This window comes from Rhinolophus ferrumequinum, chromosome 9, assembly GCF_004115265.2.
Source record: "Rhinolophus ferrumequinum isolate MPI-CBG mRhiFer1 chromosome 9, mRhiFer1_v1.p, whole genome shotgun sequence".
Taxonomy (NCBI): Eukaryota; Metazoa; Chordata; class Mammalia; order Chiroptera; family Rhinolophidae; genus Rhinolophus; species Rhinolophus ferrumequinum.
The window spans coordinates 38,717,052-38,742,476 of record NC_046292.1 but is presented as its reverse complement, the minus strand read 5'-3'; the positions used below and the strand labels follow the sequence as shown (position 1 = coordinate 38,742,476).

Here is a 25,425-nt window from a genome sequence, read left to right as displayed (position 1 = left end):
AGGCTCTGTTCCAAGCACTTTACATATATTGACTCACTCAAACTTCATAACTACCTTATAAAATAGATATTATTATTAATCCCATTTACAGATGAGGAAAGACACAGAGAAGTTAAATAACTTGTCCAAGGTCACACCAATAATAAGCACAGAGCTGAGATTTTTAAACACAGGCAGTTTGACTCCAGAGTCTGTGTTCTTAATTACTACACTATATTGTCTCTAAAACAAGAGAGTAAAGCCATTCTAGGCGACCAGGAAAGCATATGCAAAGGTACAGAGGTATGAAAGAGCACCTTTAGGAAATTGTGAGTGGTTGTGAAATGTAAATAAGAGCAGCAGGGAATGAGGCGGGCAGGTGCCAAGTTATGGAGGGCTTTGGGTGGTAGCATGTCTTTATCAATAGGTAATCAGAAATCACTGAAGGATTAGACAGGGAAGTGACTTGAGTAGATTTTCATTTTTTAAGGACTTAATTCTCTGACTTACGTGTGGAGGGGAGAATGACAGGGGATGCCAAGGGCAGGGAGACAAGTTAACAGACCATGGCACTGCTCTACATGAGAATATGATTTCTGAATTTAAAGTGGGAGATGTAAGGGCAAGGAAGATTTTTAGGAGGCAGGATTGAAAATTGGACATAAGAGCAAAAAGAGTTAAGGATGGTTTCTAAGTTTTTAGTTCCAGTTACTTCGCATATGGATATAAAAGTAAATCCATGAGAATAAAAAACAAGCTTGAGAGAAAAGCTATTGTATTTACTATAAATGTTATTTCACATGCCTATTGTTTGTTCTGATTCCATAATCTTCATACTCGTATGACTTATTTTCAACATCATACAGCGATTCTCACCCGGGGCACAAGTGGAGACGCAGAAGGGAGCAGTAAATTAGAATCTGGGTATCTGTATTGAGAGTACGTGTAGTTCAGTTCCTACTGTCTTCTTTTCTTCCAGATAGTCTGATATCAAAATCCTGCCTACCAACATCCTTCATTGAGAATCACTGATGTACACAATTATCCATTCTCTGAAAAAAACAGAGATAACTGAAAACTTTGAATGTGTTCCATAAATTCACAGACTGCAATTCTAGGAGAGATTTTAAAGATCACCTGGAGTTCAGTAGCTCTCAACCAAGGGCTGCTTGGAATATGTGAGGGCATTTTTGGTTATCGCAATGGGAGGTGCTACTGGCATTTAGTGTCTGGGGGCCAGGGATGTGAAACTTCCTACAACTCATAAGGACAGTTCCAAATGACGAATTATCTTGCCCCAAATGACAACAGAGCTCCTTTGAAGAAAGTGATACAGTTCAACCCCCACATTTTATAGATGAGGACAAACTGAGATTCCAGGGAACGAAACGACTCGCTAAAGATCACCCAGTTGCACAACAGGGACTAGACCCCAGGGCTCCTGTTTATACTCCCCTTTCTAATCTGGATCTGGTAAGCCTCTGAGTATACAAGTCAAATGTGTAGAATGCCACCTTGCTATCGCAGTTTATGGCACATTTTCTCTAGCGCAGATTCTACTCTCACCCTCAAGAGATCTAGGCTGGAGGTGTACGTATGGCAGTCATGGGAAGCCTTAAGATGCCTAAGATCACCCTGGCCAAATACATAAAAGGTGACAAAGCTCTGGAGAGCACAAACATTAGTAGGAGTCTAGTGGAGGAAGAAGAACCAAAAAAGGAAAAGGAAAAAGTCAGAAATGTAGGAGAGGTTCAAGAAGACAAAGGGAACTAATTACAAGCAGTTTTTATTTGTTCTTAGTGAAATAATAATTACTTCACCATTCACTGGGTACCTATGTTCACCGATTCATTGTTGGTTGTCTATCCTGTATCTATTTCTTGCCTATTCCTTGTTAAAAGAAATCAGACTGAGTTCGAGGTAGCAAAAAGTCCACTGAAACAGTCTCTTCCCTAGTCTCAGCTGTAGCTATGGAGGCCATGTCATACAGGTCCAGCCAGTAAGATATGAGAGCACTCTCATATCTCACTCAGCCTATTGAGTGTGTACAAGGTACATAGATTCGTATTTGATACTTTAACATTACTAATAGATAAGGAAATTTTGCAGAAGAATAAATTAGGGGTCTTGTCCTACCAGCTAGCAAAACAAACAATAAAGCCAAATTAATAGAAGTGGACCAGAAGTGTGCGAATTGATAAATTAAGTCTATACAGGGTATGGCTGAAACAAGTTAGGAGAAGTCAGGAATACTTTGGGCAGTAAGCATAGCAAGAAATAAGGCCCTCCTCCACGCGGCCTTGCTATCAGTCCTTTGCACATTTTCTCTAGTCCCAGATCCCCTCTCACCTTCAGAGATTCAATCGTAGCCTGCTTGTAAATCTTTCCTCCAGGATCTTTCTTCTGAGGACTATTCTGGATTCTAGGTGTTCGGATGACGAATTTATCCATTTTTAGGGAACTCCAATTACCTTCAGCGTGTTCTGCTCAAGAAAGAGGGCAGGTTCTAAAACGTCATTAAAATTGCTAGGATGTATGTTCTCTAAAGTGACACAATTGGGTTCTATACACTCTGGAAGCATTCCTGAATTCTGAGGACTACTGGGTGGAATTTACAGGAAGCTTTCCTCCTGAAAAAGAAGTATCTTCCTAAGAACGGAACTGTTATAACGATGGGTCTACTTCCTGAGTTAGGAAGTGCCTCGCTTTCAGAAGTGGACGCTGTGGAACCTAGTGACTTCTAAAGCCTCTTTCAAGTTAGGTTGGGTTGTGGTAGGGTTAGAGTTCCACTGGGTTCGGTGAAGCTCTTTTAACTACCCCACCACAGCCATAATCCCGAGGGTTCCCCTGGTAACCAGCAATCAACAGCCACCTCCAGATCTCAGCAGGGTCCTCACAACAAGCGGCCATCTCCAAGAATTGCTCAGTAATCAGAGAACCCTAACGACCACCTACTATCGTTTTCCGGACCCTCGAATGAAAGTAAACACCATCTTCCTCTGCCCTCAGCCGTCCTGAGCCCAGGAAGGGGAACCTAACAACGGCCTGACAGGAAGCCCACCAGGAAAAGCAGCTCTGGCAGCAGCTAAACCCCTCCAGAGAACACCCTCTGAGGACACCCTCTGAGGACCCCTGGACCACCGATGACGAAACTAAACGGACGCTTCCTTCCAGGGCAGTAGTTTCTCGGAAGAGGACCCGTCCATCCGCCGAGCGCCCCAGGGACACAGCAAACCACATTCCCCAGAATGCACCGCGGCGGAAGCGGGTGAGGTCGCGCCCAGGGTGGCTGTAGTTCTCCGAGACCAAATTTCCCAGCCGCACCGTGCACCTCCCGCCTGTGGAGAACTACATGCCCCAGCGTGCGCGGCAAAGGGAAGGAGTCGGGGAGAGCCGGTTCGCTCTAGTACTCGCGATTGTTGCCTCTGCCTCGTCTCGCCAACCTAGAAGTTCGTAGACTCCGGGGTGGGGCGGGAGGCGGCAGTTTCGAGCGGGTCTGGGCGGAGCTGAGACAGCGGAGGCGGAAGAGGTGGCCCGTGAGGCGGGGAAGGGGCTGGCCCCGGAAGGAGGAGGAAACCCTGGAAAGAAAACAGGAGCTAGTTAAGCTGCTGTGACAGGGAAAGAAAATGGCGACGCCGAAGGGGAGCCTCCGGGTCGGGGCCCAATTGGGGCTCCCTCCGCTGCTGCTGCTGACCATGGCCCTGGCCGGAGGCTCGGGAACCGTTTCCGCTGAAGCGTTTGATTCGGTCTTGGGTGATACGGCTTCTTGCCATCGGGCCTGTCAGCTGACCTACCCCTTGCACACCTACCCCAAGGTAGGGCCGGTCCGAACCGGGCTACAACCCTTCTCTGACCGCCCATCCCCCCATTCTCCCGCACCTCTGTCCGCTGTCTGCTTCCACCATTCAACCTCTGTTTCCCACCTTTATAGCTCCTGTTTTCTTCCCTAATCCTACCCGCAACCCGCTCCTTCTGTGATTACCGGAAGTTTGTGCTGCACCTACCTCGTAATGGGTTGGGGGACACAAAGATGAGAAAGATACGACCCCTTTTTCCTGGGACCTTGAGGGGGAGCAGGGGAGACGAGCATTCCCAGGGGCAGGAGGATACTGATGATTAATGCGGGGGGCCTCACCTTCATGGACCATAAAGAGCGGCGGGGGCCAGGAGCAGAAATGCAGGCCCGCACACAAAAGGTTAGTTCATAACCCATGTTTACTGAGCGCCTCTCTGGGCCGGGAGCGCACAGTCTGTTCGGGGAGTCAGACAAGCAGACAGGTCCGCTGTGGTATGAAATGTATTAAGTCAGCTCAAGGAGTTGTGAGACACGCAGGAAGGGCTTTCTGCCTGTGTTGAATTACTGTGTGCACGGCGCTGCCTCTAGGGACTGGCATGGCTTAAGAGAAAAAGCAGCAAGGTTTCGTTCGGCATTCGAAGAATTTACCATTCACTGCAGAAGGCAGGGAATTGGTTGAGTAGTGGGTAAAGAAATGAGACCACCCCTCAGGGGAGAAAGGGTCAGAGCTTAAGGAGAGGGGTGACCCTGCCTTCACTCCCTGCTCTCGCGCCCTCCCCCCGCAGGTGCTGCCTTTTCAGCTTCTTGAGAACTCGGTTTATTCAACGTTCTAAATTGCGTGGTAACAACCCAGCACTTTCCCATATATAATTTGGGTATATGCCCCTCCCCCCACTGCCTTTATTTGTAAGAGCTTTTGGTAATGTCCCTGGTCTTTTTCTCCTCGTTTTTCCATCCTCCCCTCTATGCTGTTTACTTAACCTTGTGGCTAGCCCTTTTTGCTCTCTCAAACTACAAAGGGACCAGAAGGACAGGCCCAGTGAAGTTAGGATGTTCCTTATTGGCAAGTGTTTCAGGTCGAAATGAAAAGTTCTTAATGCTGTCACTTCCCATATGTCAGTGTACTGCTGGATTTTACATTGCATGAGGTTTATCAGTTTTCAAGAAAAAGTGTAGGATAGGGTATTATCCTAAATAATATCCTGTTGAGATATATATAGCAAGAGAGAGAAATGAGAAATTCAGACTGCCAGGCTTAAATCAATGTACACTGCTCCTAAATACATTATTCTCTTCTTGTAAACCTTCCATCTAAGAGGATTGTATGAGGAAACTCATTAATGTTGATTGGGCCCATTTTGGGGCGGAGACTTAGTTTGTATCATTTGACTGGTTGGTTGCAGGTTTTGGGGTTTTGGTTTTTTTTTGTTTTTTTTTTGAGGTTTTCCTAGCAAGTTTGTAGTATGAATTAGAATGCTAAGAGAATAATTAAATAATTCAAAAGGATAATATCTACTGCTTTCTAAAAATTGATGTGAAATCTGTAAGTCATTTTCACTTATTCTTAAAAGCTATTCTCACCAGGAACTCTAAATCATCTGCTCCCTGTATGTCCTTGACTTAAAATTTATTAACTGTCTACCCTCTGTTAGCCAGAATGATGAGAGATTTACACCCATTATCCCTAATTCTCATGACCACCCTGCAAAATAGGGTTTTACAATTGAAGAAATTGAGGCGTTGAAAGATTGAGTGACTTGCCCAAGGTCATAAAACCAAGAAGTAGTGGATTAGTAGGAATTCAGTCCCAAAACTGGCTACACTGTGCTATCTTCTGTTAATAACGTTGTATTAAATTTACTTATTTCACTGATTTCTGTTGGCCCTCCTCCAAATTATTGTGTTTTGCAGTTCAGGAAAAAGCAGCGTGTTGTATAAGTGAATTTAGATGAATTTACAAGCTCACATAGCCTCTCTTGTTCTGGTATTTGTAGCTGGCAGATAGAACTCTCATCTTGATGACTCTTTTTTCAGAATTATTTGTCGTAAGAAAGTAGACGACCTTACCTGTTCACAAATACTTATTTAAAAATTATTATATTTTACCCTTTAGCTTTCCTTAAAAGTGCAATTGCATAATTTGCCTGGGTCCAAATATAAGAGATATAAGTCATGTTAATAACAAAGCTAACTAGAGCCAGCTTGGTCATTTTTTAACAAAGTGTGGGCTCTGGAACCATACAAACCTGGGTCCCACTCCAAGCTTTTACAAGCTGTGTGTCCTTGCTGATCACTTAACTTCTGACTTTGTTTTGCCAGCTGTAAAAAATAAAAACCTCACACTTTGCAGAACTAGTGTGAGGGTTAAAGATAATATATGTGACATTCTCAGCACATGGCAGCAGATAGTTATGTCTTCTGCTATTTGTTATGAAACCAGTTTGGTGTGTATAGTATTAGTAGTGCTGAATAATGAGACAATAGTTAGCTTGACCTACCTCAGGATATGAAAATGCACATAAAATCTATAAATGGTATTGTTGAGATTCCTTGTAATTATTTAGCTGGTGTTCTGTTTGGTGGGGAGCACCATTTCCTTGTGCTCTAAATCAGAGGAGATTTATGTTATAAAAGCTTGCCAGTCATTTGGGATACATAGGGCATGAATTATTTACTTGGAGTAATATTATCTAAAACATGAAACATGTGCTTGGAATAAGGATATGATTCTTCATTGCTACCTACTGAGTGCCTCCTCTGTACTGGGTGTTGTATGAGATGTGAAGTGTTAGTACGGTGCCTGGCACATAGGGGTGCTCATTAAATATATTATGCAAGTTATGTCTGTTTATGAGATGGTATAGCATAATATTAATGATATTGTGAATATATAAAATGTATAATCATATTCGTGATTGATGTAAGAGTATTGTCCCTGTTTTACAAATAAGGAAACTGAGGCTGAGAGAGATTAAGTGACTTGCCCATAGTTGTACAGAACAAGTGGTGCTGAGCTTCAAGCCTAGGCTCTTTTCACCGTGCCGTACTCTCTTTTGAAAAGGGTACTGGAGGGCTTGTTGGGTTGGTTTAACAGAAGAAAACATACATATCTGAAAATGAAATGGCATGCAGTATAGCTCATACTAATGAGCTCATACTTCCTCTGTGCAATATAAGGAAGTGTGTGAGGCTCCAAAGACATGCGAATTCCTCCATTGTTTTACAAAGTCTGCAAAAGCAACTCAGGTATGAAATTTATTTTAATAGTTAAAATTCTTTCAATTTCACCTTAACAATAAATGCAACTAGAACTGAGGTCCAAAAATGCGCTACCTTCAAAGCTGTATAGTAAAGCTTGCTTAATATTAGACCGCAGCCATGTCTTTGTAATGGATTGCTGCTGCTACATAAATTTTACTAATCCTTCTGCTGGAAAGAAATGAATACCATTGTACTGGTTGCTAACTGGTATATGCACATCCTGTTTCCTTATTAGGTGCCTGCCAGTTTGTACACAGTGGATCACACAGTAAGTTAAGGGGCTTCCCCCTACATGTACTGGTTTGTTTCAAATACTGTATGTATTTCATTGAAGAAAAGCCTGTTGAAGACATTGTCACTGGTCTTACTAAGCAGTTAACATTTTCCAGTAATGAAGAATCTATCCTATCTTGAGCTCCCACACATATACAATGATGTCTATAACTATTGTTTCCTATTTTAAAAGTCTATTATTATGATTAACACTACTACCATTTATTGAACACCTTCTATGTCCCAGGCACTGTGCTAGGAATAGCTATCTTCCAGCATTATTGAGGGGTTTGGAGCTAATTTATAGCTATTACCTCCTTTTATGATGAGAAAACTAATATGATCTTTAGATAGGTAAAGTAACTTGGGCAGGGTCACTCACCTGTCTGATTCCTTCCATTGGCCTTTCTTATATGTCACACTGTTGCTCTTGTTTGTGTTTTCATTTAAAGTAAGCCAAGTTTTAAAAAATCCTTTCATTTAAGCATTTTTATAGATGTACACCTCACTTTGTGGGGCCCTTTGTAGCACTATTTGCCATGTGAAGCTAATCACGATACTTTTCCTGATAAGCCTGATGATTTGTACAAATATTTATTTGACAGAAATGTGCCATTGGTCCTAAGATACTTGCTTACTCATTTCTACCTCTGTTAAAGTCCTGATTATGTCACTGTTATTTTATTTTCAGTTTTTCCTCACAAAATATGGGGAAAGAGTGATTTTTACCCACTAGGCTTCTTTTCTTGGGTATCACTTTAAAAATAAGAAACTAAAACCTTTTTACATGGCAAAGGTCTTGGGTATTACCTGGCTCCTGTCATTTTCTTTCAGTAATAGAACTTTTATTGGTCAGTTTATAACAAACCCTACTAACTTTGCTTTATTTTTGTTCTTTTTTGGCCAACTAGTATTTTTTGGAAAATACTATTTTTTGGTAATCCTCCCTGTTCTTGAATTCCCTAGGAAGAGGAGTTGTACGCATGTCAGAGAGGTTGCAGGCTGTTTTCAATTTGTCAGTTTGTGGATGATGGAATTGATTTAAATCGGACCAAATTGGAATGTGAATCTGGTAAGATACTGTGCTAATGACATCAGCAGTATGTAACATTGATGTTTTCTTTGAGTTGTTATACTTTTATATACATTTCCTCAGAAAATGACAAGCATAATGTTTAAACTAGTCACCCAGCATATTTTAATTATTATGAAGGTAAGAGTTTTAGTAGCTGCTTGTAGAAATGTCATGGGCTTTAAATTTCATCTGTTTGTTGAGACAATGTTTATTTTGTACTATGGATAGGACATCTTTGTTTAACCAAGTATTTGGTTTAGACAAATGCAGTAGTAATTACCCTTCTCATAATTCATCCCTACCTTTTCAATGGATAGTATAATTTTCCTAAGCCTTTCAATCATAGGCTAGTTGACTTCACTCCAAGTTTTTTACTGAATCAGGCCTTTGACTCAGTATTTAATAGTGTATTCTTTGTGGGTCATGCCAATAAAAGAAGTAGCCAGAGTCTTTGTCATCTCTTAAACCACTATTCTTACTTTTTGCTGAAAGAGATGTGTTTAATAAAAGAAACCTGTAATCAGGACAAAACTGACATTTAACTTTTTAAAGAACTATAATGGAATTTTTTCCATTCACTGCATTACACCGTTTATTCAGTGTAGCAGAAGGTGCCTTTCTCTCAATTGCTGTGCCGTGACTCACATCCAGCCTCTGTGATATCATAACCTGATTTTTGATGGCTCAGTCTCCTAACTGGCCATCTTTATATGTGCATAATGCTGTTCATTTTATTATCTAGCATCTTTGCGAAGTATATTACAAGACTGGGTTGAAAAGAAAAATAAGATCGTCATAGTGGTGAAGTGTTCTATCACAAGAAAGAAATGGCTCTGGTGAACCTAATGAAGAGAGTATTATCTGGTAGAGACCCAGAATCCTGATGTAGAACATTTTCTAAGTTCCCGTTTTCTCAGAATTTAAGGTGTTTGATTGCTTTGTTTTCTTTTTCTTTGCCATGCGAATATCCTTGCTTCTCAACTAAGTAATCAGTTGTGAACAGTAATATTATATATTTGTGTAAATCATAATAATGTATACTATTTTGTTCAACCCTATGAAGTAGATGATTGTGTTTCATTTTACACATGTGGAAATCAATAGTCAGAGAAATTAAACAGCTCAGCCCAGGTCACATACACAGCCAACAAATGATGGAGCCAAAACTTCATTCAGGATGCCTATCCAATGAATGCAAACCTTAGCTACGAGGTTCCCCTCATGAATGTCATCATATAGCCATATATGAATATAGCCATATAGCCATATAGAATCATATAGCTATATAGAATCTGAGTGTGAAATTAATAGATTTATATCTGAAACATTTGACTTGCGGGAGGTGAAAGATAATTTTTTGTTGTTGTTGTTTTTTTTAAGTATTGCATTTGCTGCTATTACCAAATTTGAAAATCCATACTGATGAAATGCTTTTTAAGTATAAGAAATTTCTTCATAAAATGCCAAATCCCTTTTCTATCCTCCTCCCTTTTCTTTCTTTCTCTCTCTCTCTGTCTCTCTCACTCTGCCTCCCTTTCTTGTAATTTGACTGTTTTTCTCTTACAGCATGTACAGAAGCATATTCCCAATCTGATGAGCAATATGCTTGCCATCTTGGTTGCCAGAATCAGCTGCCATTTGCTGAACTGAGACAAGAACAAGTACGAAACAATTCTGCCTTTCAAAATTGCCTGCTTAGATTGCACTTACTTGTACTGAAATGTTTACCACCCATTTGATCCCATTTTAGTGTTATATTTTATAAATAGTTTTTAGCAAGCAAATTATATATTAGCAGATAGGAAAATCAATTACACTTTTGTATAACACTTTACTGTTAAAAGTTATGTTCACATTTATAATCTCATTTTGTTTTTTCTCATGATCCAATGACGATATTATCCCTATTTTGCACATGAAAAAAACTGGGGCTCAGGGAATTTGATAGTTCAGAGTCCTTTTTTTTTTCATCACACCTGCAATTGCCTTAACTCAGACCATCATCATTTCTCATCTATTTTACTAAATTAACTTCCGAACTATATTCCTACTAAAATCCCCTGTAGTTCACCTTTTAGTCTGTGTCCAGGTATTTATTTTCTAAGTGAAAATCTTATCATGACATCTTATGTACTTATATACATCTTATAATACTCCAATCTTATATACTTCAGTAGCTCCCCATTGCATACGGGTTTAATTAAGTTCAAACCACTTATCACAACCTGGCTCCTGATTACTTCTCCCATGTCATGTTATAATTCCCCAACCCTCATATTCTGTACTCCAAACATACTGGGAAAAGTTTCTTAATTTTATTAACTTTTACATAAAAAATACATGGTAGAAAACTCAAAAGGTAAAAAGACTGTATAGTGAAAAATGTCCTAGTCCTGTATCTCTCAGCCACTCACTTTTTCTCCATTAAAGTAGACAGGGTTACTATACAGATAATATTTTATGCATATACGAGGACACATGTATTTTTTTTAAATATAAGTATACATAAAGAATACTCAGTTTTTTCACTATATATTCCGTCGTATGGATATATCATAATGTATTTAAGCATTCCCTTATTTGTGGACATGTAGATTGTTTCTAATCTTTTTCATTTAAAAATTATATGCATATTTCACACATTTATGTTAGAATTGGAGGAAAGATGATACCAGTTAGTGTTAAAATTTTATCAGTAGCTTACCATACACACATACACACACGTATATTCAGCCCATAAATACTTTTTTCACCCTGCCCTGTTATCACGTTTCACATTTTATGCATACTGCGTTTCCCCGAAAATAAGACCTAGCTGGACAATCAGCTCTAATGTGTCTTTTGGAGCAAAAATTAATATAAAACCCAGTCTTATATAAGACGTGGTCTTATAGTAAAATAAGACCGGGTCTCATACTGATTTTTGTTCCAAAAGACGCATTAGAGCTGACTATCCGGCTAGGTCTTATTTTCGGAGAAATATGGTATATTCTTTTGATTGATTTTTTTGCCTTCCTCTTTTCCATCACAATGTTTCATTATGGCATGATTTATTTTACATGAAAGCATTAAAGATGAAAATGTATATTATCCCATTCCCTTCTACCTCTTGAGGTCTTGCTAGTCTTTTTTTTTATTTTATTTTTTTTAACTTTTAATTATTTTAAGTGTGCGTTTCCAGGACCCTCAGCTCCAAGTCAAGTAGTTGTTTCAATCTAGTTGTGAAGGACGCAGCTCACAGTGGCCCATGACAACCTTGTTGTTAAGAGCACAGCGCTCTAACCAACTGAGCTAATAGGCCACCCCTTGCTAGTCTTTATTTAATCAAATCTTAAGATTCTCCCCATTTTTGGACCTGATTCAAAAGCTTTTCATTCTGATAGAGGTGACAAGTAGCTTATAAATATGTTTGGTGGCAAATTTAAGGGATTTTTAAGCTTTACAATAGTTAATTTACATAGATAAGAGTTTAATGTTAATGATTATAATAGATTCATTTAATTATTTACACTCTGTCCCAATAAGGATTTGGAGAATTTTGATTATGTTGCTGTTTTGAATACACATATATAAAAAATAATATATTTATCATGATTTAATTGTTACGCTTTTTTTTTTTTTTTTTTTTTTTAAAGCTTATGTCCCTGATGCCCAGAATGCATCTACTCTTCCCTCTAACTCTGGTAAGGTCATTCTGGAGTGACATGATGGACTCGGCACAGAGCTTCATAACATCTTCATGGACTTTTTATCTTCAAGCTGATGATGGAAAAATAGTTATATTCCAGGTGATGACTATGCTTCATAGATGCATCTAAAATAAATACCAACAACAGTAAATATGTATGTCTGAAATGAATGTCTTGGCATAGTGCCATGTATTCAATCACTTACAACTACTTATCAAATAATAATTACTTATTTGGCATAATGTAAACATTGGGCATCATGACACAGTGTGACTTACCCTTCCCTCTGCCCTTTGAGAGTCTAAAGCCCATTGGTCCTTATCTAACAAGAACTCTGAGTCTTCTAAATTTCATAGTGGTTAAATTGATAAAATAAAACCTCTAGATATGGGAGATAAGAATAGTTAATATATTTTGAATGTAAATAGTGGCATATGTATATCACATATGGATATTAGAGAAAAGCAATATAACATAGTTTTTAGTTGTTTTTAGTGCTTTTCCTCATAACTCTTATAAGAGAGCTTGTTGAAAAAACATGTTGACTCCTAGAAAAGTAACTTTTCTCCTACCTCATTGTTTACCATGCGATGTGATGATAATATTAGCTATTTCTTGAGGGTTCTTATGTACAAGGTATTTATATATTTTATATCTCCAACTGAATAAGGTTGTATTATCCCTCTTTTATTGATGAGGAAACTGAGTCTGTCTAAATTGTTTAAGGTCATCCTGCCAGTAAGTAACAGAAATAGGCTTCAAACTCAGGTCACTTTAGCTCCAAGGCTCATATACCACCCTGCCATGCTGACTTCCTCTTAATTCCATAGTTGAATTCCTCAGATTTACCAGCCCACAAATGATTTTATGGCACTGTCTTTCTCTCTGGTAATAATTAAAGTAAACCTTTTAATTATTATCGCTAATTGAGTAGTTTACTATGAGGCTAGTATGTGATTTTTAGCACTGTGTCCTGAGCTTTGGGCCTGTAATAAATAAAACACAGAAGGGATTTTTCTCTCTTTAAATTCGTGAGTAAGTTCGGTGTCCTAACGCTACTTAAGTTAAAGCTTAAGTTGACTCTTAGAGTGGAACCCTCATTCATTCCTGATTAGATGTGAAATTAGCTGTTTCTCTCTTTGTGTCAACTTGAGTGTAACTAGGATGGAGAAGCCCCCATTTCAGAGGATCAGCATTACATGTAAAGTGTGGAGTGTTTAGCTATAATTTATGAATTGCTCATACTTAGAGAAGAATAGGAAAAAAAATAGAGATAATAAGTGTTTAGCCAAAAATGTTGGCAATCTGCTAAATTATTCCTGATCAACTACAATTAGAACTCATTTTTTCAGGGTATGATATTTAATGCAGTATGTTGCAATTTGTCCCTCATATTTTTTCTTTTTCTTTCTTTTTTTTTTAATGTTGTCTGGAAGTTACACTGACTAAGTACTTAAGGATGCCAGAAATCTGTCTGTTTCTTTGCAAGGCACTGGATGTAATTAAAATATATTGTGGTTAATGTGTCTTATTTTTTATATCATATATCTGTTACTTTTTCTCAATTTGAATGTTTATAGAGATGATTTGTTATAGAACTTGCTACTGAGAAAGGCTTTAAGAAGTACAAATGACTTAATTGCTTTCATTATCATTTTAGTCTAAGCCAGAAATCCAGTATGCACCACAGTTGGAACAGGAGCCTACAAATTTGAAAGAATCATCGCTAAGCAAAATGTCCTGTAAGTTTCATTTTAAGCAGCCTGGGATAAAAACCTCAGCAGTCAAATCTGGTTGTGCTAGAATCGGCTGAGTGATTGTTTTTACACTAATGGAAGGTGAACACATAATTTGTAAGACAGTGGTTCTCAAACTTGAATGTGCACTTGGATCTGGAGAGCTTGTTAAAACAGATTTCTGAGCCCCCATGCAAAGTTTCCAATTTACTAAATCTGCGAGAGGGCCTGAATTTGCATTTCTAGTAAGTTCCCAGATTTTGTGGATGCTGCAGGTCTAGGGACCGTACTTTGAGAACTACTATTCTAAAGCCATTTGGTTTGCTTTGAAGGATGTTATGAGTATAAACTAATGAAATATTTTGATATTTCCTTTATTTCCACATTAGAAGTGAATTTTAACTCATGGAAATATAAAACATCAAACTAAAGCTGAGCTTACCTTTTCCTTATTTTACATACTGATTTAATTAACTTTCCTATTATTTTAGTGGACAATGACAGCGCATAAGGCCATCTTTAACATTAGAATGAACCAAATTCTGTTATTCATGTCCACATGTAATTAAATGAAAAGCATCAATGCCAATGAGAATTTGAAAATAAAATAGGAAATCCTTAATGTAGTAGAATATCCATTTAGTGTTTAATGTGCCATAGGAACTTGGATTCATTATAAAAGTTATCAGATTACACTTATGAGAACAACTGGATATCCGTGTCGTGTATAGATCTAGAAGTCAATTGAGACTGTCTTGTAGTATAGGATATCATAAACATGTACCTTATTATTTCAGCAGATTTTCAAATGAGAAGTTCACAAGCACACAGGAACTATCTTGAAGATGGAGACAGTGATGGCTTTTTAAGATGCCTCTCCCTGTATGTATTCCTCTTTGGGTATTAGGAGATAAAATCTGATTTGTATCTGAGAGATACATTCATTTTTATTATTTTAAAATTATTATTACCTGCTCCAAAGCAAAAAGCTTTTTTACCTTTTTCCTACCAAACTTGTACTTTGGGGTATTTTAGTTTGTTTAAAAGGTAATATGGATACTATTTTAATAAGACCCAAGCAGGTATTTCACGGTACAAAAGCTTTCTTGTTGGGATTCCTTGATTTATATTAAGAAATGTACTTCTCTAGCCATATAAGTTAAACTTTAATTTAAAAGTAAATGTTAATGGTTTTGGGGTTGCATTTTTGTTTTTAGCTGCAGGGCCACACACGAGGCTGGAGGAGGTAGGTAAGGGCTATAGGTTAAGGAGGGCTTCATGTTCTGTACTAGGGAGTGTCCACTCTATGCCAAAGATTCTTAAGGATGGAAAGGAAAAGTGGACAGGCGGGGGTAATGGATACCGTATGCCCTCCTTGATATTCAGAAGGAGTATCCAGCCTTCTGAGGGTGAGGAGGGTTTTAGCAAAGTATTCGTGCTTCTCCTCCTCAAGGAGTTCTTCACCTGCTCCCCACCACAAGAAAAAAAGAAAAGAAAAGAAAAAGAGAAAGAAAGTGGGCCATAACACTTACTGATCATTATTTACTCTGTTTCAGCCACTAGGCCAAGCATGTAGGTCGTGCAGCGAAGTGCTTGCCCTCACAGTGTGTACACTCCAGTGGGCTGTTCTAGCTCAGCTGTAACACGGCCGTAGGCCGAACGGCATGCTTCCTGTAGTTTCTTGAGATCGAAATAGTTTCTTGACAGGTTTTATCATATCAGTGGGGTTATGTTGGAACCTAGAAATTAATGCCTTTTACTGAACAAAGTCTTTAAACTGGGTAAGAAAGTGAGTATTTAACTTTAAATTTTATCTTCCTTTCATTTCTAAACCTGCTTTTGACCTTGTGTAAAAAAAGGGGGGGGGGCAATTTTTCTCTTTTCAGTATTTAGGATTTTTGTTGCAATTTGATAGTTTTATGAAAGCTAAGTAATCACCAATTATAACTTACAATTTATTCTCAATACTACACTACCTGGCATCTTATTGGTGACTTACTGCCCTTTAACATTTTGTCCTTTTATGTTGTTCTTTTAAATCTAACATTTTAGAAGTAATTTTGTAAATGTTTAACTTATGAAATAACTAACTTTAGAGATTTAATCCTACCCTATGAAGTTTCTGTGCACAGATATGAATTATTAAAATAGTATTCCACATTTTAATAAAGAGTATTCTTTTATAAAGGCTTTTTCCCCCTCAATGATCTCATTTGACTCTTACTTAGAACAGTATACCCTGTGATAAGCAGGTAGATCAGAGAGGTGAATCAACTACCCCCAAGATTATACATCTACTATGTTAAAACAAACCTAGGTTTTCTAATTCTACGTCTTCTACTCATCCTGTTCTTCCATAGCTGTCTGCTTTCTAAAGGGTCATGATTTTTTCATGATTGCATACAAGGTCACTTAGCCAGTCAGTGCAATCTGGTCTTCTGACTCTTACTGCAGTGCTTCTTTTTATTGTATCACATAGCTGTTAGGAAGGTACCCTTGGCCTCCAGAATGGAAGTTGAGGTCACTCATATTTTCACTCGTCATTTCTTTTTGCAGAGTGTGTTATGTCCAGGCACTGTTTAGGGACTTGAGACCTAAGAAAAGATGTTCAGTCTCTGCCTCTATGGAGTCCTCAGGTTTAGTATGGTAGAGACAGACACACAAACAATGAATGAGACAGTATGATTGCTATATCGGGCAGACGGGTGGCTCAGTTGGTTAGACGTGAGCTCTGGGCAACAGGTTGCCGGTTTGATTCCCACATGGGCCAGCGAGCTGCGCCCTCTGCGACTAGAATGAAGACAATGAGCTGCTGCTGAGCTGCCACTGAGCTCCCGGGCGGCTGGATAGCTCGGTTGGAGCGCGTGCTCTCAACTACAAGGTTGCCGTTCGACTCCTGCAAGGGATGATGGTCTGTGCCCCAGTAACTAAGGTTGAACAACGGCAACTGGACTTGGAGCAGAGCTGCGTCCTCTACAACTAAGATTGAAAGGACAACTTACTTGGAGCTGATGGGTCCTGGGAAAAACACACTGTTCCCCAGTAAAGTCCTGTTCCCCTTCCCCTTAAAAAAAAAAAAAAAAAAAAAAAAAAAAAAACAAAGAAAAAACGCAGTGTGATTGCTATATGTCATACATACACACATCTCTCATGTACAGAGTACAAGGAGTATGCCTAAGTCTATCAGAGGTTTCAAAGGGAGGATTTACAGAGGAGATAGAAATAAGTCTTAAATGAGGAGTAGAGATTTTTGCTAGTTGTAGCACATTTGCTTAATTTTTATCAGCTATGCTGGCTTCCTAAAGAATGAATGGAATACGTACATATGTACGTGCATATGTATAGAGAGTCAGGAGAATCAGAGATTTGACCAAACCAGGTAGACAGGAACTAGATAGGAGCAGGAAAGTAATCATTTAGTATTAGGAAGAGGCCTGGACCGGGTTGGAGAACTTTGGGTAAGTCAAGATATTATGAGGCCTGAATTAGGATGGTGGATAAGGAGAACAGGAGATAGTGAAGATGGTCGAGAATCTGTAGGAGTGTTTTGTTGTAGAGATTGCAGAAGTGACCTGACTATAAAATGAGCCCCAGTTTTTTGGTTTAACTAGTTACTGGAACCCAGATATCAAATATATCCTTTTCATTTCATGGAAGGGTATTCCTTAGTACCCAGAAATTAGACATTTTTCATTAAAAAATATTTTTTACTCTATTATCTTTCTAAAATGGAATACTTAAAACATAGGATTCCCTGCTTTTAGATGCAACGCATTTTAGAAAGTCAGTCTCTTTTGCTAGCAGACAAACAATGACTGTTAATACTTTTCCTTAGCATGTTCAAGTGTTGGCAAACCATCAAGTGAATGGGTTATTGTGGTCAGTCCAGATCTTTTGTTGGATGAGCACAGATGTAAAAATCGGACTACCTGTCTTTACATAGTTTTTCAGAATTAGATTCTTAAATATTTAAAAATTGCTTGACTTTTTCCTGTTCTTGGAATTTTAATCTATAGTTTGGCAAACATAGGTCAATTATGGAAAAAGCTTTAGTTGCTGATTCTTGTAACTGGCTTTCTACCTTAAGATATTTTAATCATAAGAAACCCATAACTGTATCTTTACTAAGATATGCTGTAATGGGTACAGAATGCCTCATACTAGATGTGCTCTTATAAATTGAAATATAAGTAAATTGTAGCAAATTAAATATTTGAAATGTTCTAGAGAAGCTAACTTCCGGAAGCCTGTTGCGAATCCTTTTGTAAAACAAACGACCATTTCATAATTTATCTATTCTGTGATTGAGATTTGGGTTTTTTTAAAGCGGGTATCATTGTAATACCTTGCAAAATAATATATATGACATTTTTATAGCAGCATACAACTTATAGGACAGTTTCATTTGTCTTATTTAGTAATTTAAAAATACCCTTGACAGTAATTTGCTTTAATTTTATACATTTAGCAGAAAGCCAGTATATCTGATTTTTTTACTTATAAAAAGTGATACAGCCATGTTACAGAAATTTGAGAAATGGAGGAGAGGATATCATACCACCCTAATATAGTACCTATTATAATACTTCCTTCTATAAGTATGTTTTTAAAAATAGTTTTAAAGATAGTACACATAAAGTTTTAATTGTATTCGTAAACTAAGTGCGTATGGGTGATTGCTTTTAATTATTAAGAATCTCCTATTGTGAAATTTTTGACATAACTAATTGTTGATTTTTTTCAGTAACTCTGGATGGATTTTAACTACAACTCTTGTCCTCTCGGTGATGGTATTGCTCTGGATTTGTTGTGCAACTGTTGCTACAGCAGTGGAGCAGTATGTTCCCTCTGAGGTAAATCTAACGCTAACACTTCAGCCGTTTGAAGACTGAGCCATATAATTTACCATTTGAAATGCTTGATTTGTTTAACTAGAAAAACAAGGCCTCTATTGATAGACTAAGAAAAGATTTGGTAGTTTTAATTACACATACAGGGTTGGAACACATACAATTACAGGTTTGCAGCACAAGAATCACTAGTCCCAGTTTTCTGTAATGCTAACTACTGTAGTTACATATATATTGACTGGTTTGAGTGCAGTGTCTCTCTCTTTCCCTGGTTCTTTGAGACTGAAAGAACCTGTTGATACCAGTTTCTAAGGTGATATTTCAGAAAGAAGACTTTTAGAACCACTAAATTTTAAATTAATTGCCAGAAATGTTCAAGAGTAATTGCTGCTTTAGAAGCAGCAAAACTAGAGTGTTTGGTTTTGAGTTAACATGTTCTGATATATAACTCAGAGAGAGATGAAAACTAGCATGACTTCCTTGGTAATTAAAATTTAACTGGCCCAAGACACACAACTGTTAAGTAAAGGAGTTTTGTTTTGGGGAAAGTCTATAATTTCATGATCCAATTTAGCTTTCAAGGAATGCTAAATTTATATAATTACATATAGGATGATAATGTCTGTTGACATCAAATCCAGCTGAAATAAACTTTAGCTCTCTTGTGCCACCAAAGTGTGATTGAAAAAGAGAGAAAAGAAGAAAGGGAAATTAAAATAGAATCTGTTAATAAGTAGTTGGCATGGTTCTTGAACCAATCTTATCTTAATAGACTGTAAAGATATGTTTTAATATAAGATTTACACATGAATAATTAAGATCATATTTTTTTTTATTAAGATGATATGTAATCTAGGCAGCTAGAAACGGGCAGGATAGTGTTGACAACTAACATTTACATAGTTCTTTAAAATTTACGAAGTATTTTCTTATATCTTACAAGTCCAGCAGTACTCTGCAGCAGGTTTTATTATCCGTTTTATAGATGAGTAAACAGGTTTACAAAGTCTAGTTAATGTTGCTGAGATTGCACAGCAATGCAAGTATTGAGGCTACAATTAAGCTCTTTTGACTTAAGACAGCTCCTGTATATCATCTTTCCGGTGGCCGATCAGGTGTTTAAGTGGCACAAATAATAAATGTGTAAAGTGTTAAGGAAAGCAGAGACTGTGTGCTGGGTTTGTCAGTGAAGGCTTTTCGATAATGTGGATCTTAACCTGAATTTTGAGGAATGGGTGGTAAGGTTTGGATTAGCAGAGAGGGGAGAGTGGACAATTTTCCCAGGTGCAGACAAGAATAAGCTAGCTATCAGGGAAATACTGGAAGGAACTGACTTGATTAAAAGAACTTAGATGAGGAAATTAAACCAAATCGATAAAGTTGGACAGGATTGGGAATTGTAGAAGTGTTAGAGATTGCATAAATTTCTGTAAAAAAAGTATAGTTTGATATGAATGTACTGATGACATCCTCTTGCTGCATTACCTACTTGTGTTCTTGTTTAGTTCTGATGTCAATATTTTAGTCATTTTATTGTTCCTGATAGAATGAAATGACCCACCTTACATAGGATTGCCTTTACCTCTGACCCCCATGCCTTCTAAATTCTGTGGCAAGAAAGCCAGGACCCTCGAAGTCTTTGTTGACCTCCCCACCCTGTGGCACTTTATTCTTTACTTTGTATTTCATTAGCTCAATTCCTTCTCCATACCCCTAGGATGCATATTCTAAAAGAATAAAAAATACACCTAGAGAATGATCTGTTTATTGGCAGGAAAGACTGAATGACTGGCCTCAGGTGCAGTTTACCTTGATAAATCTACCACAACGTAGATGCTGGTTTCCAGACCTACTGACTAATGTTGAGCACTTTCTACTAGGCACTGATATGAATTAGCTCATTTCATTCTTACACTAATTCTGTGAGATGGCTGCTATTATTATCCCCATTTTTCAGATACAATAACTGCAAGAGAGACTATATAATTGTCCCAGTGTCACATACCAGTAAGTGTAGAACCAGAACTTGAACCCAGATGGTGTGACTCCAGAGCCAGTACTTTTAAGTTTCTTTAGTTATCCTGGAATCAGAATAGGAGAGTTGATTATGAGATTCATATCAGGAGCTGATGTCCTGTGTGCCCTCGGACACTAGGAAGATAAATACCACTGAGACCACATGGTTCATGTTTTTGTTCCAGGATGCTCCAACTCTCTTATCCAAGTAGTTCTTAGATGAACATTTCATAGTTTTTCCTCTCTTAACCTTATTTGACTTTTGGAAGTGACCTCCTCTTCTGATACTGTTTAGATATGTTAATGCCAAACTACCATTGTAGTTTGGTCACATTTTCTAGATCTGGGGATCTTTCCCTCCTTTCCAGGTGACTCTTGATCTTTCTTTTCCTTTTCGATGTTGTCTCTGTAGTAATAAATTTTGATTGTATAGCTTTAATTCTGTGAGAAATTCTCTCCCACTTTTCCCACTTCCGCCTCCTAGATCCTAGTGACCATAAAGCCTAAGGCATTTAGACCCACGTGGAGACCTGGTGATGGCTGTTACATTCTCTCCAACTATCTGCCTTCTGAATGTTATTTTCTTGCCCCTCTTTGAACTCTTCTTCCTAGCTTTAACAATTAAAGTATGGCTGCACCCTCAAAGAGTCTAGACTTTTCTGAGGAGACATATTTTCTAGAAAAGTGTGTGGAAATAGCTATTTAGATTCACTGCTTTTAGGCTTTACTTTGTATGTGAAACCACACTTCCGCTAGGTATTAAGGTTGTTTCAACTATATTTTTATTATAAAAATACTGTATACTTAGTGTGGAAATTTGTAAAGTACATATAAAGAAGCAGGAAAAAAAAATCATCCTTTCATCCAGAAATATTGTTGTGTTGCCATTTTAGTGGATTTCTTTCAATATAAACAATTTTTGTTTTTGTTTTTGTTTAAAAATACTGCAGTGTAAATATTTTCCCCCTCTGTTTACTATAAAAATCATTGAGAACTTAGCGTTAGAAATGTTATTCAATTTTTTTTTTGGCCAAAAGCCATTTATTTTAAACTTTACTTTCAGAAAGTCTTTTCATTGATTTTATTGGAGCATAAGTTATTGCTGACCCCTCTCCATAGTAAGACTCCATTTTAAGTCCTACGAGAATAATCCATCTATGACCAATGTTATTTATATTGTGTTTATTATTTATATATGTTTCTGTATGTTTGTAGGAAATCATAAGCCTGTTGAGAGAATGTGTGTCTTTAGTACAGCCTTGGTTCTTGGAGCTTAAACATGAAATATAAAAAGTTTCCTTTTCAGTCACTGAAACAAAGCTTAAAATGGTGGTGATAAAGGTCAGGAATGTGGTCTTAGGAATGTATAAGCAGCTTTATTTTTCTTATTTAGGAAAGCTCTGAAATAATTTATCTTTAGCCTGCTTTGCATGTAGTAGTTAGGTATTTATTATATATCATTTATTTGTAATAGCCATTAAGAGTTAGCAAAGAATTTCATTTTCTTGGTTGATCTTAAAGCGGTGTTATTTGATTGACTTGATGTATAAAGATTCTGATCCTCTTTACTTTTTTCCTCTGTTCTGTCACATTTATGATGTCATTTTTTAAAATTAATGGGATGGCAGTTTTTCTTGTTGAGCTATCTATTTAAGATAATGAAGAGTTGTCTGTCATTCATAGTGGTCCTTGACAGGCAGGCCAATCTTGGCATACCAGAATGGGGTTTGGCAGTATTGGGTATTCCTTCCTAGAGATCAGGCAGCCTCAGAAATTCGCTATAGCAACAGATGTTGATATAGATGCTGCCTTATTATTATATCTTTATATGTGTGCTTCCTTTTCTCTATTTGTCAAGACCATGATCATCTGATTTTGTGTGGTCAGTTAAGAAGAGCTTTAAAGACTCCTAATAACATTCGTGTTAGTAAATCACACACATTTATGGATAACTTATTATGTGCCAGGCCCTGTTCAAGGGATTAAAGATACAATGAAGAATAAGATCAAGACAGAAGAAAGTTAAATGTTAAAGGTTTCTGTGACTCAGGAAGTAGGGTGAAATATGTCTTAAAGTATAATAACCAGTATTTTCTTTGTCAAAAAACCAAGACTAAGAACCTTGTTTTTCTACAAGATCCTTGTAGAAGCTTTAAGTCTTATAAAAAAAGTCAATTAGAAAACAATGTGAGTGCTACAGCTTTTTAATCCAAATTCTGTTAAGAAACTGAGTTTTAGAAAAGATTTAAGTAACTTATCCAAGATTGTGTAATGGTTATTGACAGAGTCCAGGCCTAAAGCCCAAATATGTATTTACTAATTGAATTTATTTTTCTAACTTTTAGAAGTAATACATGTAACATAAGTTAAATTTTTCTCTTCAGATAAATCAGTCATTTTTATAAAACTTCCAAATAGTTACCATTTTTAAATTTTATCTTCTATTTTTTTTTGTTTTATCAACTTTAAATATTATCTAATGTCTTCCTATTGAAGGATGAGGAATTTAGTTCTTTACGTTATCTCCCACCTCACCTCCCATCTCTTCACTTTCTTCCATGTTGATGTTTGAAATCATTCAAACAGTTCCTGGTTGCTGTGTCAAGGTCTTTAAATGTTGTTAGGTAGAGTTTTGAAAGTTTTTCTTTCACAATGACTCAGAGCAAATTATCACATGTTAATTCTGGGTTTTAAGGAGGCCACATATATCAGATCCATGTCCAATCCATCAACTGCTGAATTTTGTCTGGAAGTTATTCTCTTACTGCAAAAGTATAAGGTACTGGGCCATCTTCTTATTATAGGGTAGCAATTGCCTTGAAAGCGTAGGCAGCAGACCATATCTGAAACATGTTTAAGTAAGCAACCATCACACCAGTCACTTTTAGAACATTTTTATCACCCCCAAAAGAAAACTCACACTTGTTAGTGTCACTCCTCATTTCCTCCCAAGCATCACCACCACCACCACCACCACCACCATCACCACTCCTAGCCATAGACAACCACTATGTGGTCCCTTGTGACTGGCTTCTTTCACTTAGCATAATATTTTCAAGGTTCATCCATGTTGTAGTATGTATCAATGTTGATAAGTACTTAAACTCTTTATTCAGCGTCTTTTAAATGCACCTTTCCAACATTAAGTACTTCTGTGTGGTTCTTGCTGTATAATCTAGTCACTTGCCCTATCAGTAACGTCAGAACTTCAATTTTTAACTCATGATTCTGAGATTTGTTGCCAAGGAAGTGAGTTAACAAAATCTATCCCATTTCTTAGTAAAAACTTTTCACTTCACTTTTTTACTTTTAGGAGACAGACCTACATCTAAATAAAATACTTTCCAAAGATATTAGACGTGACCATTGTACTCCAGTGAATTTTATGACATTTGCAATGACTGTTTTATGCTTTCTTTGATTTGTTTTACTATCTTCTTGGATATAATGGTAATAATTTGAGGAGCTTTTATATGTTTATGAAGATCTTTCTATCAGTGTTAAAATGTTTCATGTATATTCTTTGTTCTACTCATAGCCTTTTAAAATAGCACGTATTTTCCAAATGTATTAAGTTAAAACATTTAGGAGGAGAGAAACTAAATCAAATCATTTGACAACTTGTTTGGAGAGTTAAGAGTTAAAGGAATTAATCACTTAAGATATCAAACATCTAGAATGAGAGCTCTTGGTGTGGCCACACTAACTTCATTTAAATCTGAGCAATTTTTTCTTGATACTCAGTTGTTATACTTCTAAATATTTTAAGTTGGGACATGTAGAAAAAACTCTTTTGGCCATCCTTGGCAGCTGAATCTCATATTTGTAACACTTTGAGTAAAGGCATTCTTCATTCTTGAGAATGTCTATAGCAATCTTTTTTTTATTTTTACCAAAAAAAAAAAAATTACTTGAAATCTTAGAGAGATTAATTATCCAAATTGCTAATGTGTATTGATTTTATTTTGCAGAAGCTGAGTATCTATGGTGACTTGGAATTTGTGAACGAACAAAAGCTAAACAGATACCCAGCTTCTTCTCTTGTGGTTGTTAGATCTAAAGCTGAAGATCACGAAGAAGCAGGGCCTCTACCTACAAAAGTGAATCTTGCCCATTCAGAAATTTAAGGGTTTTTTTGTTTGTTTGTTTGTTTTTTTTAAGAAAAATGTAATAGACATCTAAATTTCCATTCCTCATAGAGCTTTTAAAAATGGTTTCATTGGATATAGGGCTTAACAATCACTATCAAAGGCAAATAAAGTTACCCAAATCTGTAAAGACTGTATTTGCTGTAACTTTCCCTGTAACTTTTTCCTAGTAATTTAAGAGGTGAATATTTGGAGTTGTATTTTTATTTTAATATCTGTAGCTACTTTAATTATTATTTGCATTGTTTTTGTTTATTTTCTTTCTTAGCCAAATTCTATGAGCTGATCATTGTTCTTCCCCACCTCTCGCCACGATGCCATCAATCACCTTAGGTAATAAGCTGAATGCTCAGTAGACTATGATGCTTCTGCTCAGAAATAGCCCACAGCCTGTAACTTGAAATTTAGCAGGAAATGCCCTTTGATGACACTACATTTTCAGTTGGATTGAACTGAAGTTATTAAAATTTTATTTGAATAATTACGTGGAAATTGAGTTTAATAGACTCCTGATTTTCCAGTCTTTCCTCTCACCCCTAGCCAACCCAGACAAAAATTCCAATCTTTCTTCTTACCCCTAGCCAAACTCTAGAAATTCTATT

The 25,425-nt window shown here is 37.1% G+C and overlaps 2 protein-coding genes across 10 annotated transcripts in view; one reads left to right on the top strand and one right to left on the bottom strand.

Annotated features, from left to right (window-relative positions):
* Positions 1–3,544, bottom strand: part of TCEANC2 (transcription elongation factor A N-terminal and central domain containing 2) — a 32,611-nt gene extending 29,067 nt beyond the window's left edge. The window contains exons 1-2 of one of the 6 annotated variants that reach the window (XM_033114526.1): positions 3,423–3,544; positions 2,329–2,462 (exon numbers count right to left, since the gene is read on the bottom strand). In XM_033114526.1, the coding sequence (XP_032970417.1) occupies positions 2,329–2,430 (102 nt within the window). In that variant the 5' untranslated portion in view covers positions 2,431–2,462; positions 3,423–3,544. Of the gene's footprint in view, positions 1–2,328; positions 2,463–2,851; positions 3,236–3,303 lie in introns of those variants that run through there. The other 5 variants (XM_033114525.1, XM_033114524.1, XM_033114523.1 and 2 more) reach the window with 5 other exon arrangements.
* TMEM59 (transmembrane protein 59) lies at positions 3,378–25,307 on the top strand. 4 transcript variants are annotated; one of them, XM_033114517.1, is made up of 9 exons: positions 3,507–3,794; positions 7,272–7,304; positions 8,276–8,381; positions 9,951–10,045; positions 12,020–12,172; positions 13,734–13,815; positions 14,607–14,691; positions 18,554–18,662; positions 24,647–25,304. In XM_033114517.1, the coding sequence occupies exons 1-9, from the start codon at positions 3,606–3,608 to the stop codon at positions 24,800–24,802; spliced, it is 1,008 nt and encodes a 335-aa protein (XP_032970408.1). In that variant the 5' UTR covers positions 3,507–3,605; the 3' UTR covers positions 24,803–25,304. The 4 variants fall into 4 exon arrangements, with proteins under 4 accessions (XP_032970411.1, XP_032970408.1, XP_032970409.1 ...); XM_033114518.1 differs by having other exon boundaries at positions 3,508–3,794; positions 14,610–14,691; positions 24,647–25,307; XM_033114520.1 differs by lacking the exon at positions 7,272–7,304 and having other exon boundaries at positions 3,378–3,794; positions 14,610–14,691; positions 24,647–25,307.
* Positions 25,308–25,425: the final 118 nt, after the last annotated feature.

Excerpts from the sequence above, each read along its gene's own strand:
- TMEM59 (XM_033114517.1), top strand. The coding sequence starts at position 3,606 with ATGGCGACGCCGAAGGGGAGCCTCCGGGTCGGGGCCCAATTGGGGCTC. Across the intron at positions 8,382-9,950 it reads CAAATTGGAATGTGAATCTG|CATGTACAGAAGCATATTCC; the intron begins GTAAGATACTGT and ends TTTCTCTTACAG. Across the intron at positions 13,816-14,606 it reads ATCGCTAAGCAAAATGTCCT|CAGATTTTCAAATGAGAAGT; the intron begins GTAAGTTTCATT and ends TTATTATTTCAG.